Source organism: Poecilia formosa, unplaced genomic scaffold (genome assembly GCF_000485575.1).
Source record: "Poecilia formosa unplaced genomic scaffold, Poecilia_formosa-5.1.2 Scaffold97, whole genome shotgun sequence".
NCBI classification, from domain to species: Eukaryota; Metazoa; Chordata; class Actinopteri; order Cyprinodontiformes; family Poeciliidae; genus Poecilia; species Poecilia formosa.
In genome coordinates, this window is record NW_006800036.1 from 1112777 (window position 1) to 1128059 (window position 15283).

A 15283-nucleotide genomic window follows, 5' to 3' on the forward strand; every position below is an offset into this window, starting at 1 on the left:
TTTTTGAAGCACATCTGATTCAAATAAAGCCAGATTGTCACATCAAGTTGTGGCTCAATATGCGGGATGTGCAGATATTAAAGCTGCTTAAAATTGGAATTAATTAATCCCGATCTATTTATCCAACCAAATCCATCTTCCACATTTAAAGTCTGGGAGTTTTGTAAAAACAACAAATTGATTTATGAAAATGGCTTGAAATGTACGAAGAGCTCTGAAGATTTGTGTCTGGAAATTCTGTAACTTTTAAGGTGAAAATGTGAAACTTAGAATCAACCGCCCGGCCACCTTCCAATGCAAAATGAACCTTAATAAAACTGCTAATTATTTGTAATATTTCACCCTAACTCGCTGTATGCACTGACTATTTGATGCTTAATAAATACCTGTAAGAAGGTCGATTCACTTGTGCCGCTGTAGCTGCGTCAGCTTGCAATTAAATTATTTGCAAGTTCATTGCTGGTCTACATTTGTTTCAAATTGGAACGTTCCTATTTTTGAATCTATTCCATATTTTTTAAAACTATTTCACCGCTTCAGATAAGTTGTGGATGTTTTTTTTCCTGCTGAGCAGCAAAGTTAAAAACGACAACAAAAATCTCTAACACGTTGCTTCCTCCTGATTAATCTGAAGGTCAAACTGCTGTTGCTTTTCTGTGCTCACAGTGCTCCTTTCCTCCTCTCCTTCCCCTTCTTTCACTCTCTGTCCTCTCTTCTCCTCCTCAATTAACTCCTCTCTGTGGCTTGCTCTCTTCACTTTTCCCCCCTCCCTCACTCGTGATTACTCTCTTCCTACCATCCCCTCTCCAGCTCTCCATCTCTTACTCTCTCCATGTGTGTTACCAGTCGCTCATGACCCAGCTGTCCAGCCTCAAGCTGACTGTGGAGCACACACAGCTGGAGAAGCAGCACTGGGAGGAGCGCTGGCGCAGCGCACAGGTGCCTCCTCTTCCTTCTGCTCTTCGCTCCCATCACTTTTATGAGTTTTCTTCTTTTTTTTTTTTATCTCAATTTGCCGCCTGCCTCTTCTTTTTGAGGTCTCCTCCAACAGTGCGGTCTCTCTTTGCTCTCAGTGTTCCTATTTTAGGTTTACAGCCTCTCTTTTCTCTGATGAACTCAGTTGTTCCCCTGCCTTGTGGTAACTTAATGTTGGTCAATACTCTTATGTATTTACTTTTAGTTTTATTAAAGTTGAAGTTAGCATGTCTATGTGCTATTATGTCCAGAAACAGACTCCTTAAGATCAATTTTCCTGCCCTCACTTTTTTATATGCAAGTTTGCATGGATCACATCCGTATAATGCTGCTGTGAACGCATCAGCTGTGTCGGCCTGGAGGTTTTATTTCTGCTACGTCTGGTAAAGAAGCAGCATTGAATCCAAATGACTTTCATTGAATTTCATTTACTGGTAGAATCATTTTACTTGTTTTCAAACTATATTTTATTCACCTCTCTATACACCAAAATAAAAGTGAAACATCATGAGCTATGAACTATGAGCTGTGGAGCCTGTGGGCCCTTTGAATTATTCTGTGGTTTTAGCCGCTTCCTCCTTCATTTTAGACTTCTGCCGTATTATCAATGCTTCTTTTGAAAAGCAGATTTAAGAGGCATTAAGTTACATTCATAGCATGCCGGAATAACCACAAACGTCTGTGCATCAACCTGTTTTTTTGACTCCTGTTTTTCGCAGCTCAACAATGAGCGCTTCCTGTTAAACTGTTTAACATCGCTGATCAACTAGCTCAGGAATGCCCTTGTTTTATGTAAATAATATCTAGATTCTCATTTTTGTTTAGCTCCAAAGATGCAAGAAATTGTTAATTTTGTTGTGAAATTATTTATTTAGCTGGTAGACTTTCCACTGGGGTCGTCTCCCAGTGGAAGCAATTAGTAGACAAGTCATTGCTTTTGGTCCCACTTCCAAACTATTTCAGGGCACGTACAGTAGGTTTTCAAAGAAGTAGCCAGACGGGGCCCTCAGATAACCTTCAGCTGGGGCTCTAGTACTGCTACATTTCGATTTTGTGAGTTATTGTACCACTGTCATATGCAGTTTTATTTTGTCATGTTACCACAACAAACTTCAATATATTTTATTAGGATTTGGTGTGACAGACTAACTCAAGTATGACATAATTGTTAAGTTGAAAACCAAATAAAACATAGGTGGAAAATGGAAGTTTGATGAGACAAAAACTGAATTCTTCCGTCAATCCCCGAAGGAAAAAAAAATCCTATTGTGTGCAAAAGATTTGCGATTCAGGTGGATGTTCACCTTTTAGCCGAATTGTGAAGTCAGCGCTAGAACTGAACGGTTTAGATGAAAAAACCTTTATTTGAATGCCTGAGTCACTGTATCTTGAGAATCAGTGGCTAGACCTAAAAATATATTATTCACACATTCTCTCCATTTAAAATCACCATGAAAATCAGACGTCCTGGCCCCAGAGTTTTCAGGGAGGGAGCACCGGGACCCATTGGCCATACTACTGACTGTTAGAGGTGACATTTGTCAGATGGTTATTAATGTTACAAATTTCATTGCCACAGAAGGATTCTTCCATTTTTTTTAAAACTCTGTTTGAAAATAAAGTTTACAGGAAGCTGAACAGTAAAATACCTCACCTGGCTTTAGCGAAAATTTATGGGAGACTTCCTTGGCTCACTGAGGTATCTGCTACTGGTTAGCCAAGACTACAGCTACACTGGTCACCTCAAACCCATTTTGATATTTAGTGACCCAGAACTCCAAGCCAGCTCACAGTTATCTACTTTGCTTCTGTTCACAGGCAGAAATCTCAGAGCTGCAGCAGCTTTTGGTCTCTAAAGACACGGAGATCGAATGCTTGCAGACCCAGCTGCTGGCCAGAGGCGGCACCGCCAACAACAACGCAGAGAGAGGTATGCACGGCTGACAACCTGACTCACCCTCACAGGCTCGCATCAGTCAGCGCTGATGTGAGAGGCAGCCAGCGAAATGCAAGACTGTCAGTTCTGATTACTCTTAACACATAACCAACTGTCCCTTTCTCCTCTGACAAGTACTTTACCTGTTCTTGACTCTCTGCTGCCCTCTGCTGTAGAGGAGGTGTATATCAAGCAGCTGATTAGCAAATGTAAGGCATGGTGAGCTTGATGTTCTCGTGGATCTGGTTTCCAACCAAACGTTCTGCAATTAAGGTTTACATACATTTCAGCAAATTAGAAAAAACAAACAATGGAAGTAATTGATAATTTATTGATCTGGCCTCTGGAGACCTGTTTGATTTGAGACCGGACCAGAAAAGATTGTGTGTCAAAACATTTAAAAAGCACAAAAACTTCCTGCATCCTTTTAAATCAGCACACTGTAAAAAGTAATGTCTGCTAGTTGAAAATATAAGGTTCAATTGAATCTAGGAAGTTGGTAAAAATAAAAACACAGAAATGCAGAATTTCCACTGTTTGACTGTGTTAAGTTTAATATCTAGCTAATTAAATAAGAGGAAATCATTGTCTTACGGTCATCATATTAATAAAAAACTAGTTTAAAATCAGATATATTCCACAGCACTTCTTCTCAGACACAAAACTCAAGAGAGTCAACACAGTCATTTAAATACTTCTGACACTTTTCCTCTACCTACTAATATCAGGATTTTTTGAACAAAAAATTTACTGAAATTTTAACAGCAGGGTTTGAGAAAGTTTAAAAAAATATAAATAAATTGCATGAAACATGGCACAGATGTGTAAGAAAACATTTGAATCTATTTTGATTTATTTTTAAAGTTATTAGTGCCTAGGTATGGTGGCATCACTGACTGTAAAACTGTATATATTTTTATTTCCACCAGGCTAGTCGATCTGAAAGCCGTCGCCTTCCAGTTACCAGCTTATTTCAAAATGCATCGGTTTATGTCAGATTTAGTTTGAATTAGCAGGAATGCAATGAAGCAGTTGTTCCAACAAAAATGATGCAAAGCCCCAATTATTAAAACCCCTTTCAGTGTGGCACAGTTGAGGAGCTACAGACATCAGATATTTTTTGTAACGAAGCTCTAAATTAGTGGTAGTTAAAGTCAACTAAACCAAACTTAGTTTAGTTGACCTTTTCAGTTTCCTTTAAAACGTGTGTCAGTATTTTAAAGGATGCTTATGGGACAGTGAATACAGGCTGGTTTTTGTGTTGACCTCATTCGTCTTTACTCTGTCATCAGACTGCACTGTTTGTTCCAGGTGATGGTGTGTGGCCACTTGTGCTGTCACCATGCGTTTGCTTTGCTTGTTTATTCGCGTTAGCATGGCTGTCACATCTGTCTGCAACACGGCTCCAGGCACCCATCAGACGGCGTGAACAAACTTACATGAGAGCTGTCCAAGATCCCACTGAAAGCGTCTCCTTTTCACTCTGTTAGACCAAGAATACCAGAGGCTGAAGGTGGGGATGGAGTCTTTGTTGGCCTCAAATGATGAAAAGGTGAATTAAGTTTTTATACTGTTGGCATCATGGTTGTATTTCTTTGATTTAAAAAAAACAAACATGTTATTTGAATTTGGTGACGACAGGATCGACGTATAGAGGAGCTGACTATCCTGCTTGGTCAATACAGAAAAGTGAGGGAAATGATGTCACTTACACATGGTAAGGCGTGTTTGTTGTGTAGGGTTTTTATAAACAACCCACAACGTAACTTTAATAATTCCTGATGTTAACCAACAGGAAGTAGCGAAGAGGAGCTGAGTGGCAGCTTGAAGTTAAAAGCCATCACACACAAAGCTCATTCTGATATCATCAAATCAGAGGTAAATATATGCAAAAATGAAGAAAGTCTGCATAGTGGCTTTGAAGTTTGATGTCTAAAGTCATGAATGTTTTATTATTTTTGCACAGATGTCATCAAGGGGATCTTCTCCACTCATGCTGTGTCCATCTCCCTTTCAGAGAGAACTTGATTCAAGGTAAAAAATGCTTTTTATGTTCAGAGGAAACACTCCGACTAGATTTTGATTACTGTAACTAACTCCATTTGCCATGTCTTTCAGTTTCCAGAACTCTATGGAAACTTCGTTGGTGACTACTGGTGATGCAAGTTTCTTAAATGGATCATTGTAAGTTCTGCAGCAGTTCATCACTTTGACTTGCAACAGTTTAAAAGCTTTCTAAAACGTATCCTGATTTATTTTCCAGGCATCGACACAGATTACTCTCCAGCAGTCTCGAAGAGTTGCAAAGTGGATGTTTTCAAAAGGTCTCTTATCCGATACTAATCAGTTTTTAAAACTCTGCAACTAATCTATTAACCAAATGCAGCTCTCTATATTTGCTCCTATCATTCTTTTTTAATATCTCACCTAGAAGTACATTACTTCAGCGCTTTCTAAGGGCCCCTTTACACTGGATTAAGACCAGTATCCAAGGTTTCCAAATGTAGCTGGATGGTGAAAGTTTTAGAAAATGTTCTCTCTGCATGTATATATATATATATATAAGTGTAGATTGTTGTTTGACTTCTTCTGTCTACTGAATTCTGCTGGATTTAATGAGTTTGGCAGCAATGGTGGCAAGAATTTTAACTTACTTTGATTACTGCCATCGCAGCATTTCTATAATGAAGTTGGAGTTTTAGGTAAAGCCTAGTGTGACCAGTCCTGCTTCAAATTCCCTTGATGAACAATGTATCCTGTTTTGAACAGGTTGCATGTCCTACATAAGTTGCCACTGCAAACCCACCATGCCACAACAAAACACCAATGTGCTGCCATCCCGATAGGGGACCACCAGGACCTCCCTGTGCAGTTTTGTGCTTTCCCAAAATAGTTTGAGTATTGCAGTAAATTCTTGACAGAGCCAAGAAAAGACAGTCTATGTATCTGTAAAGGTCGTCCACATTCTTGTTGATTTTTCTTCTTTACTGCGAAGTCTTAATCCTTTGTAAAGAGGTCCTGACTTGATCCACACTCTTTTAATCTCTGGGATTGCTAACCTGCTAATTCTGTGTGTTTGCATGTTTTCGTTCCTCCTCTCTTTCTGTTACTTTCAGGCTGGAGTGATCCAGCCAGCTGAAACTGAATCAGACGTAGGGGCAGAGGTACTGATCCGCTGCATGTCGACATGTCTCCTCGCACTGCGAGCTTCACCGCTTTTTGAAAAGCTAAATAGTTCTCCACAGTTTGTAGAGCTTTTCTTTTGGCTTTCGCTGCTTTTTTTTATAGGATGTAAAGAAATGAGGGATGCCACAAAACAGTTGCACACAATTGTATAAACTGAGCTCCATGCAATGTCACCTTTTAGAAATAAAATCTGTTCCTTTTATTTTTATATGTATATGGCTACAATTGATCTTCAACTAATAATGGCAAAGAAAAACAAAAACCTACATACACCAAATGTGTCCCCAATTCTAAACTTAACTTGCACCAAAACATTGTGACATGACACTTCAGCTGCACTTTGGCCTTTTGATCTCTAATGAACTGCAACCTGATTTTTCTCTTCTTCTTTTTTTTTTTACTTCTATGAAAGAAGCAAATGCTTCCTATGCATGACATCCAGGAGAAAAACATTTTCACACACGCACATGCAAACACACACACACACACAAACAAAAGGGCCAAGACCTACCTGAAGAGGCTGTCTGCAGAGCTCGGCATCATCGCTGCCTCCGAGCTGTTTCTGTCTGTTGGCCTTTCTCCAGTCGTTCCTTCAGAGCCCCCCACTGACTTTGATGCCTGCTCAGATTCTTGCATCGTCAAACATTCAACCTCCAAAGGACATGTTGTTATGCAATGGAGTGGAAGGCCATCTCACCTTAAGAAAGATGGACTCAAAACACAATTCAGTGGATAAAACATGCTTTTTAAGAGAATATCAGAGCTAGAGATACTTGAAATAGCAATTGTGTTCATGAGGATGGTTTTTGTTAAAAAGGAGGATCGCCACACGTTTTGTGAATCATGGGCACAACAAATTATATGCACATATATATACGGTTGTTAGATAACGGTGAATGATTTAAAATGATCGCAAACCAGGGCTTAAAAATGTTAAATTGTACGCTTTTCTACTCTGCAGAGTCCACAAATGGAGCCGAGCAAGTACCAAACTCTGCCAGGAAAACTGAGTAAAAAGAAAGAATCTAAGGATGAGCTAAACGGCACCAGAGGCAGAGAGACAGAGTATTTATCTCCTGTCCAGCTCTCCCCTGCCCACCACCACAGCAAAGACTACACCCTGGGTGAGTATTTATGGTATGTTTTCAACCTGATGATATGAATGGATTTATGGTAATCTTATTTTTAAAACAAGCAAATCTGTGGACTGGCGTGTTCTATGGTCTGTCATTCAGTGGAACGTTTTTATTTCATTAAATTGACATGCTTTCTGTCTACCACAAGGAGAGCTACAGCCCTGGCAGACCACCTAAATCCACAAACTTTAAAAAGTACCATAACGCTACTGTCAATAAATTGACAGGAAGGGAGAAAAAATTGCTACTGCTGTTTTTTTTGTGTCATGACAAAGCAACATTGTTTATTTGGTATAAATATCCTGGATAATGCAAGTGGGGACTTTTTTGTTTGTTTTAAACAGTATTACTTTATGACGATGGACAAAAAGGGCCGACTTAAAGTCCTTCTGTTTTGTAAAGGCCACTTGTCAACTTCTCAGATTCAGGTCATCTCAGGTTATAAAGTGGGACTCCTATGGGTCATAGAGGTCTTGCTTGTGCAATTTTAACATGTTTTTCCCATTTGAGGAAAAGCTAAAACCTATTGGGTGCCCAACTGGCTTTGTTGCTGGCAGGATATTAGTTAACACACAGAGCATATATAACTCATGTTTGCTTGTTTCAAGCAACTGTTTTATATAAAAACCTAATTATAATCTCCATGTACAACTCTTTTTGACCTACTCTGCTTCAACTGTTTCATGTTTGTGCTCTTTTTCACTTTTTCCCCCCCTTCTCCTGTCATCTTGCTAACGGATTGGTCTTTTTGTTCTGACAACAGTTCGGTGCAGGAGTGCCAGCGCACCAGCTTTAGGTACTGTATGTCCTCACTGTTGTTCCCGCTCCGAAGTCAGGGAAACAAAAACAGCACTTAGGCTCCGGGAGAAAACAGGATTTTCCCTGTCACAGTAAAGCCTCCAAAGTGAACAGTCAGACTGGGAAAAGGTTTCCACTGAGGATCAAGCAGCTCTAAAGCTAGGGATTAGTAGGATTCCCTCCTGACTCGAGAGGACCGATGATGATAAACCCTGGCTCCTTCTCTGACATCAGCATTTGCTAAAACTTTAAGTTCGCCGTACAAGCTCATGGCCGCCGCACTGTTTATGTTGTTATGGAGCCAGAGCTTAAAGTAGGAGGCAAATCAAAGGGCTACTGGAGGACGAAGAGTGCAGACTTAAAGGATGTGGGCAGATCAGACTGAAAAAAGGATACCAAAGTGAACAAATATGACATGAACTGACTTCCTTTTTCTGTCACAGTCTGCTCTGTAGTTCAGAGCAAGATATTAATGTGAAAAAGTAAGTCTGGAAATGAAAGTGAAACTGAAACATCAGATACTTTTAACACTGGCTTTAACTTGAGTTTAAAAATGGAAAAAGCAGAGCTTCATAAATCTGCATGTCCATAGCTGTAAAAAAGGAGAATGTACACAGCATTTATTTTGAAGACCAAGTAGGTGTGACTAATGCTGGCCTTTGCTTTGTTCTTCCTGCTTTTTTCTCGCTGCACTAACCGCCACTGTCTCAGGATCTCCAGGGAAACATGACCTCTATGATGTTGGTGGGTACTGCATCTCATCAGGGAAATGACTAAAAGTGCTCAAAGCGTCCTGCTTGGAATGAGTTATTTTTACAGTCAGAAAGCTATTTCTGCACAAAACATGGAGTTTTTTTTTCTTCTTCTTTTTTTTTAAACCAGCAGTTTTTTTTTGCAGTGTTTATGTTCTTGAGTTTGTTCAGTTAGGATCATTTCTGGCACTTTGTGACTTCTTTGCATATCTTTGCTGTTGTGTTCATCTTTGAAGTTCCATTGTTCAACTCTGATTATTTTTCAGATATTGTTTCCCATCATGTTTTGTTGGTGGTTGCTGCCTTCTGTTTGCATGGTCGTTTCGCATCTCATTGTGATCCTTCCCATCTTTGTTGTCGGTTCACAATTCCCTGAAATCACATCTGGTAGCCATCTCAAGGTTGTTTTTGGGGTTTATGTATTTAATGTGCCAGTTTTGGAAGAGTAGAAAATGGACTTTTCTAATTCAAGCTTGAATCTTGTTACAGGTTGCTCTTGTCTTTCAACCCGAGCTTACGGTTTTCGGCCCGTACCGAATCAAGGAAAATAAAATGAAACTGCATTGATTTGTGTCCTTGTGCCGTTTATGCCTGTCAGACCATGCAGGGAAACTGGAAGAGTGTATGCTGTCAGATCAGTCCCCGCTGTCCTCTGGAGTGGACTCTGGACAACAGTCGCCTGTCTCACCTGAGAAAAGGAAGAGTCACAGAGGCATGAAGAAATTCTGGGGAAGGTAAGCGGCAAAGTTGTACAGAACAGACACAACAAGTGGGCATGGAAAAGGACAAATGTATCGTTGTTTCTTTTGTGTCCAGAATTCGTCGCAGTCAGTCGGGCAGCCCAGTTCAGGTTCACGATCCAGAGATGGGAGACTTCAAAAGGGGAGGCTTCCGAGCTACAGCTGGGCCGAGACTGGCCCGTTCAGGGAAAGCACGGTGCACAATCTATTTATTTTATAATAAAGTCAACCAAAAGTCTAGACTGAAAACACACTAAACTAAGTTGTGGCATTTAACTTCTGTGAAGTGAAAAAGTTGCTGTTTCACCAGCAGAAGATAACTTCAGTTTCACATTCATGAATGGTCAAAAAGTTTAAGCCTCCACAGACGTTTGACGTATTTGGACATCATTTAGTGCAGCTGGAACAGAGTGACGGATATATAAATGATTCTGTTTGCAAGCAGCTGGTGCATCTGCAACAGGCACAGCCATGAGTGGAGCAGGAAGTAACTGTTATCATGCAGTTTAAAGGTCACCAAACTCAGGGGTTGCTTCATGGATGCATGCTTGGGGAAATAATGGCCATAAACACAGTGGGATGGTGGAATGATCCAGTGTAGGAACTATGTAGCACTTCATGGCTCCCACACATGTTGAGAAGGTTTCACTTGAGGCAGACTGTTCCTGTCGTGTGCAAGCATTACAAAAAAAAACAAAAAACAAACATTATCTCATTTGAAAACTTTTGAACTGTGCCGTGTCTTTCTACCAGAGATCTCAAGCTGCCATTTTCTAAGTGGAGCACGGAGCAGGTTTGCGACTGGCTCGAGGACATCGGACTTGGTCAGTATGGCGTTCTCGCTCACCATTGGGTCAGCAGTGGTCAGACTCTGCTGGCGGCCACCCCACACGACCTAGAGAAGGTAAGTCATGCACAAAATATTCTTATTCGCTTCATACGAATGTTATCTGGGGCACTAACAATCTGAAATGTCTGCAGGTGTATCCGTGTAATTTTCAGCTCGTCTTGTCTGATCGTTGCCTCCGTCAGCCCGTTTGATCATTTAATTACGCCCATCTCTGCTTTTCAGCCAGCTTTTTAGTTGCATCTTGATCAATGTGAATTTTACTGCTCTTAATTACAAACGCTGCCCGTTTGTTTCATGAGCTTCATAAATCAGCTCGACTCCTCTTTGGTTCTCAGCCGACCTGGTTTTTATTTTTTTATTTAATTCTTTCCATTTTGTCTGCAGGAGCTAGCGATCAAGAATCCACTCCACAGGAAGAAGCTCCAGCTGTCCTTGAAGAGCATCTGCAGCAAACGGCCAGATAAATCTGCAGAGCTCGATTATGTTTGGGTCACTCGTATGTAATCAATTCCAAAATACTTTGTTGCGTTAAGCTGTTTCCCAATGGGTTTCCTTTATAAATCCACTTTTTGCTCCAGGTTGGCTTGATGACATCGGCCTCCCTCAGTACAAAGATCAGTTTAATGATGGCAGAGTGGATGGACACATGCTGCAGTACCTCACTGTGGTGAGTTCTTTTTATTTGCAGCTGAAGGTTTCACCCAGCACAAAGCAGCACGAGGGACATTTAATTTGCTTTTACAGGATGAACAACCTGCTCTGTTTTCTTCTTTCCCATCTCAGAGTGATCTGTTGTTTCTCAAAGTCACCAGCCAGCTGCATCATCTCAGCATCAAGTGTGCCATTCATGTTCTTCATGTCAACAGATTTAACCCAAACTGCCTTAAACGCAGACCTGGAAATGAGGTATTTGATTCCTGTGTGTGCAAAAACGTCTGTCAAGATTAAAAAGCTTCATTTGTTTCCTTATGTAGGTACAATGTAGCGTTCAATGTGTGTTTGAATTGGATCGGCATGGTTGCACCACTCTGTTGGTGAATATATAAGGATTTCACGACATCCTCTATTAAAGTGATGGTTAACAGACACTCAAATCAGGCCTTAACTTGTGCGTTTTTATCATGACATAAAAAACAAACAAAAAACATTTTATTCCAACCTGAGCTGCTTCATTCTTGTTCCTCTGTGTCTCAGAATGAGTTCAACCCCAGCGAAGTGGTGCAGTGGTCCAACCACAGGGTCATGGAGTGGCTGAGGTCTGTGGACCTGGCCGAGTACGCGCCCAACCTGAGGGGCAGCGGTGTACACGGAGGGCTGATAGTGAGCATCCGTCGTTACTGCAGGTCAAACAAAAAATAAATGAAGAAAACATAAAAATTTTTTTTTTTTTTAATTCTCAAATAGATGTTGGAACCTCGGTTTAACTCCGACACAATGGCCATGCTGCTGAACATCTCTCCTCAAAAAACGCTGCTGAGGCGCCACTTGAACACCAACTTCAATAACCTGGTGGGAGTACAGGCTCAGCAGGAGAAGAGGGAGTACACCGAAGCAGCAGGATATTCCCCACTCAGCATCACAGCTAAAGTCAAGGTAAGAAAATGAGAAAATACTATTTTTGAAAATCAAAACACCTCATATACAAGAAAACACACACGGGTAACCCGTCTCCTTTTTTGTGCATGAAGAAAAACACCTTAATCTGCGGTGAGACGTCGGTATGTCAGCTCAGTTTAAGCTCTGAGCTCTTCTCAGTTTAATCCTGCGAGTGTGGTGTGAATCCAGGATCCTCTGCTTTTTTTTTTTTTCTAAAAGGCTCTAAGATGCTGCAGCCTCAGCTCTGAGTCCTTCAGTACTCCAATAAAAATGCAATAATAATCTACTAGAAAACTTGCAGTTGAACCATTTAGGGTCTTAAATAGTTGGGCATTTTTAAAGCTCCATGCTAAAGCCATATTATATACAAGCCTGTATGTTAAATAAACCACAGAGCTGAAATCACCCCAAAATAGATTTGTCAGAGGGAGAATGTATGTTTTGTCTCCCCTGATCGAAGTAGTTGCATTTTGTGCTACAGGGTTTCTGTCTGCAGTGGCTTAGATGAAACTTCTGCAGATGTTGCTGTATTTCATTTTCTGCAAACACCCATTGGATATGAACGAGAAAAAGACCTAATAGTAAAAGTTGTAGCAAGCAGATGCACCTGTAATTGTCGGACCGGTGCTTTGTTAGAAACTCATTTCCCAATAAATTCTGTCCTCTGAATAAACGCCCTCAAATTAAAGGTTTGATTTTTGTAACGTTTTTCATTGTGCAATTTAATTTGAAGACTAAATGTTTTTTTTTTTGTTTGTTTGTTTTCTCTCCTTGCTACAGCCAAAGAAGTTGGGCTTTTCTCAGTTGACAAACCTGAGGAGGAGACGGCCGGACGAGTCCACAGACTACGTCTGTCCCATAGAGACTTCGTCGCCCGAGTCAGGACAGTCCATGGCCAACGGGGTGCAGATGTGTCCGTACGCCGGCTTTAGAGGTCTGAGTCCCATTCTGGACCGAGAGCCCACCCGGGACCAGGTGGGGCACAAGGAGAGCAAAGCTGACACGTCACCATGAATAACCCCAGCGATAACGCCACGGACACTCTCGAGCTGTCCATCATCCAATCAGATATCCCCTACTGCTGCTGCTTTGCTTCCTTTGACTGCAGCCCGACCTCTCCCTGCTCCCTTAGACTCCATCCATCACCCCCGACCCTGTGCCTCGCTCTTCCAGAAACCTGGAAACGCTCCGATAAACATCTGCTTCACAATAAGCCTCACTAACTCGACCTCTGACTTTCGCCTAATCACCTAACCCATCCATCGCAAGAAGGCAAGGCCTTTCTCTGGACTCCTGTTGCATCAACTCCAAAAATTCATGCAACGTACATGAACGGCCTTACTGAACACTTTGAGGCTGTCATGCGCCACCAGTAGATCTTTTTCAATAGAAGTCGGCCTCTGCATGATTTAAAAAAAATAAATAAATTCTACCAGTCTGAGAGGAACTTGTGCAATATTTGCATAAAATATATGGAGGGATATTATTTAATATTTATGTCACTACATGACTAATGATACTACAGCATATTTTGTTTGATACCTCGATTGTTGATTTTTATACCGTTATTTTCATAACTGAGTGTAATAGTATTTTTATAGCAAAGACATTTTGCTAAGATAAAATTGTAAATGTCAAGATTTATAAAAAAAAAAAAATCATTTAAGTAAAATAAATCTTGTGTGTAAAATTTGTCTCTTCTTTCTACATCGTCTCATTTTTATAGTATTTCTTCACGAATCACATTGCATTATACATTTCCACCATCAAATGAAGAAAAAGACAAATTTACTGTGGCAGCATGCTTCAGCAGTCTGCATCAGCCACTAACCTGCTTTCATCTTTACCATCCTCATCGTCACAGTGGCCATCATGCCTTCAGCCTCCACTAACCAGTCAGAGCCCTGAACACCATGGCGTACCTGCTAAAGGTGACATGGAAGTGCATGAGCATGGCTCACAATGCGGCTGCAGGTACAAAAATCCCGATTCCAGTCAGCAAAGTAGGACTTTACCTCCATTTCAGATTGCATATGCAGTTTCAGCCAAAAGCTTAACGTGCACTCATTGGCATGAATGCCACTCGTTTTTGGGTTTCTGAGGTTGTATTGAAAAATTCGTTCCACACGAGCCTGATAACCCAAACACTAGAGTGACATGCCCAAGACTGAATTTTATTTGATCAGTGAGTGGGAATGTGCTGACCTAAAAAAACAAACCAAAACAACAACAAAAACTTCAGCTAAACTCTACGCCTTCAAGCTGAAAAATTTTGCAGCTGACCATTTGGTTGTGCTAAACGTTTTTTTTGGAGAAAACATTTTACGGTCAAACGGAGTGAAGACTGAGCATTTAACCGCTTCAGCAAGGAGCAATTCTGGGCCACCTTTGCAAGGTTTTTAAACATTACAACAGCATAACTGTACGGTGGCAGTAGCAGCATGGTCGGTTTTGTACAAAGTGGGTGTAAAAATGGAGAAGGACATAAATTATTCAAATTAATCTCTAATCAGCTAGAATACTAAACTTTGGACTCATGAAACCAAGCGATGCAAATAAACCTCAGCAATTCTACCACAAAAAGCATTTAAATATCCAGATATAAATGTGCTGAAAGGTTGTTGATGGCTACAAAAAGCATGTGGTCGAGAGGCAACTCAAATGGATTTTAAATCCATACTCGTGGGCATTTATGTACAGGTTCGAGCCGATATGAGTTACTTCACTCTGCTGTGGGAATTTGAGAAAATCTGCAATGAAGGCACCAAATTTGTTTTATTAAAAATCACTGGACATGTTTGTTGTATCACCAGCACACAGAGTAAACAGGAGTTTAACTGTGTAGTTAAAAAAAATTCAAAACGAATACGATATATACGTCAATGATGAAAAGACACAGACTTCTGTCTGGAACTGCATTCATGCATTACAATCAAGTATTTTTATTGGAAGCCATGTATGTCTACAATAGTGACTTGTTACAGGCGTGCGTGCGTGTGTGTGTATGTGTGTGTGTGTTACAGATGGTGAAAGCAGAGAGCACCATTTTACAAATAGAAGCTTTGTCTGAAAGCATCAACAACCTCACAGTAAGCCCCAACACACACAAGCTGCTGGTTAATGTCTCCTGCAGCTTGCTGCTTATTGTCTGCAGGAGCAGAAGCTCGAATCTTTCAGATGGAAACTTCTGCTGATTATTTTGAAAAAAAAAAAAAAAATAGATCAGCAGAATGACAAAACACTGTGAAAATAAGACTGTAGCACCATTTCTACAAGAAAACAATGTGGTACTTTTTGTTAGCTGCCGACAGTCG

At 40.7% G+C, this 15283-nt stretch overlaps 1 protein-coding gene across 16 annotated transcripts in view; it reads left to right on the forward strand.

Moving 5' to 3' along the window:
- The window catches only part of ppfibp2b (PPFIA binding protein 2b), a 67225-nt gene extending 52055 nt beyond the window's left edge, over positions 1-15170 (forward strand). For 4 of the 16 annotated variants that reach the window (XM_016674527.1, XM_016674535.1, XM_016674536.1 and 1 more), the window contains 23 exons: positions 811-939; positions 2794-2905; positions 3088-3120; positions 4402-4463; positions 4553-4628; positions 4707-4789; positions 4878-4945; positions 5030-5095; positions 5175-5235; positions 6028-6075; positions 7059-7221; positions 7997-8029; positions 8743-8775; positions 9382-9517; positions 9600-9719; positions 10277-10427; positions 10758-10869; positions 10952-11040; positions 11157-11279; positions 11568-11693; positions 11778-11966; positions 12750-12944; positions 14993-15170. In XM_016674527.1, coding sequence (XP_016530013.1) covers positions 811-939; positions 2794-2905; positions 3088-3120; positions 4402-4463; positions 4553-4628; positions 4707-4789; positions 4878-4945; positions 5030-5095; positions 5175-5235; positions 6028-6075; positions 7059-7221; positions 7997-8029; positions 8743-8775; positions 9382-9517; positions 9600-9719; positions 10277-10427; positions 10758-10869; positions 10952-11040; positions 11157-11279; positions 11568-11693; positions 11778-11966; positions 12750-12944; positions 14993-15163 — 2379 coding nt within the window. In that variant the 3' untranslated portion in view covers positions 15164-15170. Of the gene's footprint in view, positions 1-810; positions 940-2793; positions 2906-3087; positions 3121-4401; positions 4464-4552; positions 4629-4706; positions 4790-4877; positions 4946-5029; positions 5096-5174; positions 5236-6027; positions 6076-7058; positions 7222-7996; positions 8030-8742; positions 8776-9381; positions 9518-9599; positions 9720-10276; positions 10428-10757; positions 10870-10951; positions 11041-11156; positions 11280-11567; positions 11694-11777; positions 11967-12749; positions 13664-13833; positions 13944-14992 lie in introns of those variants that run through there. The other 12 variants (XM_016674529.1, XM_016674537.1, XM_016674533.1 and 9 more) reach the window with 9 other exon arrangements.
- The last annotated feature ends 113 nt before the right edge of the window (positions 15171-15283 follow it).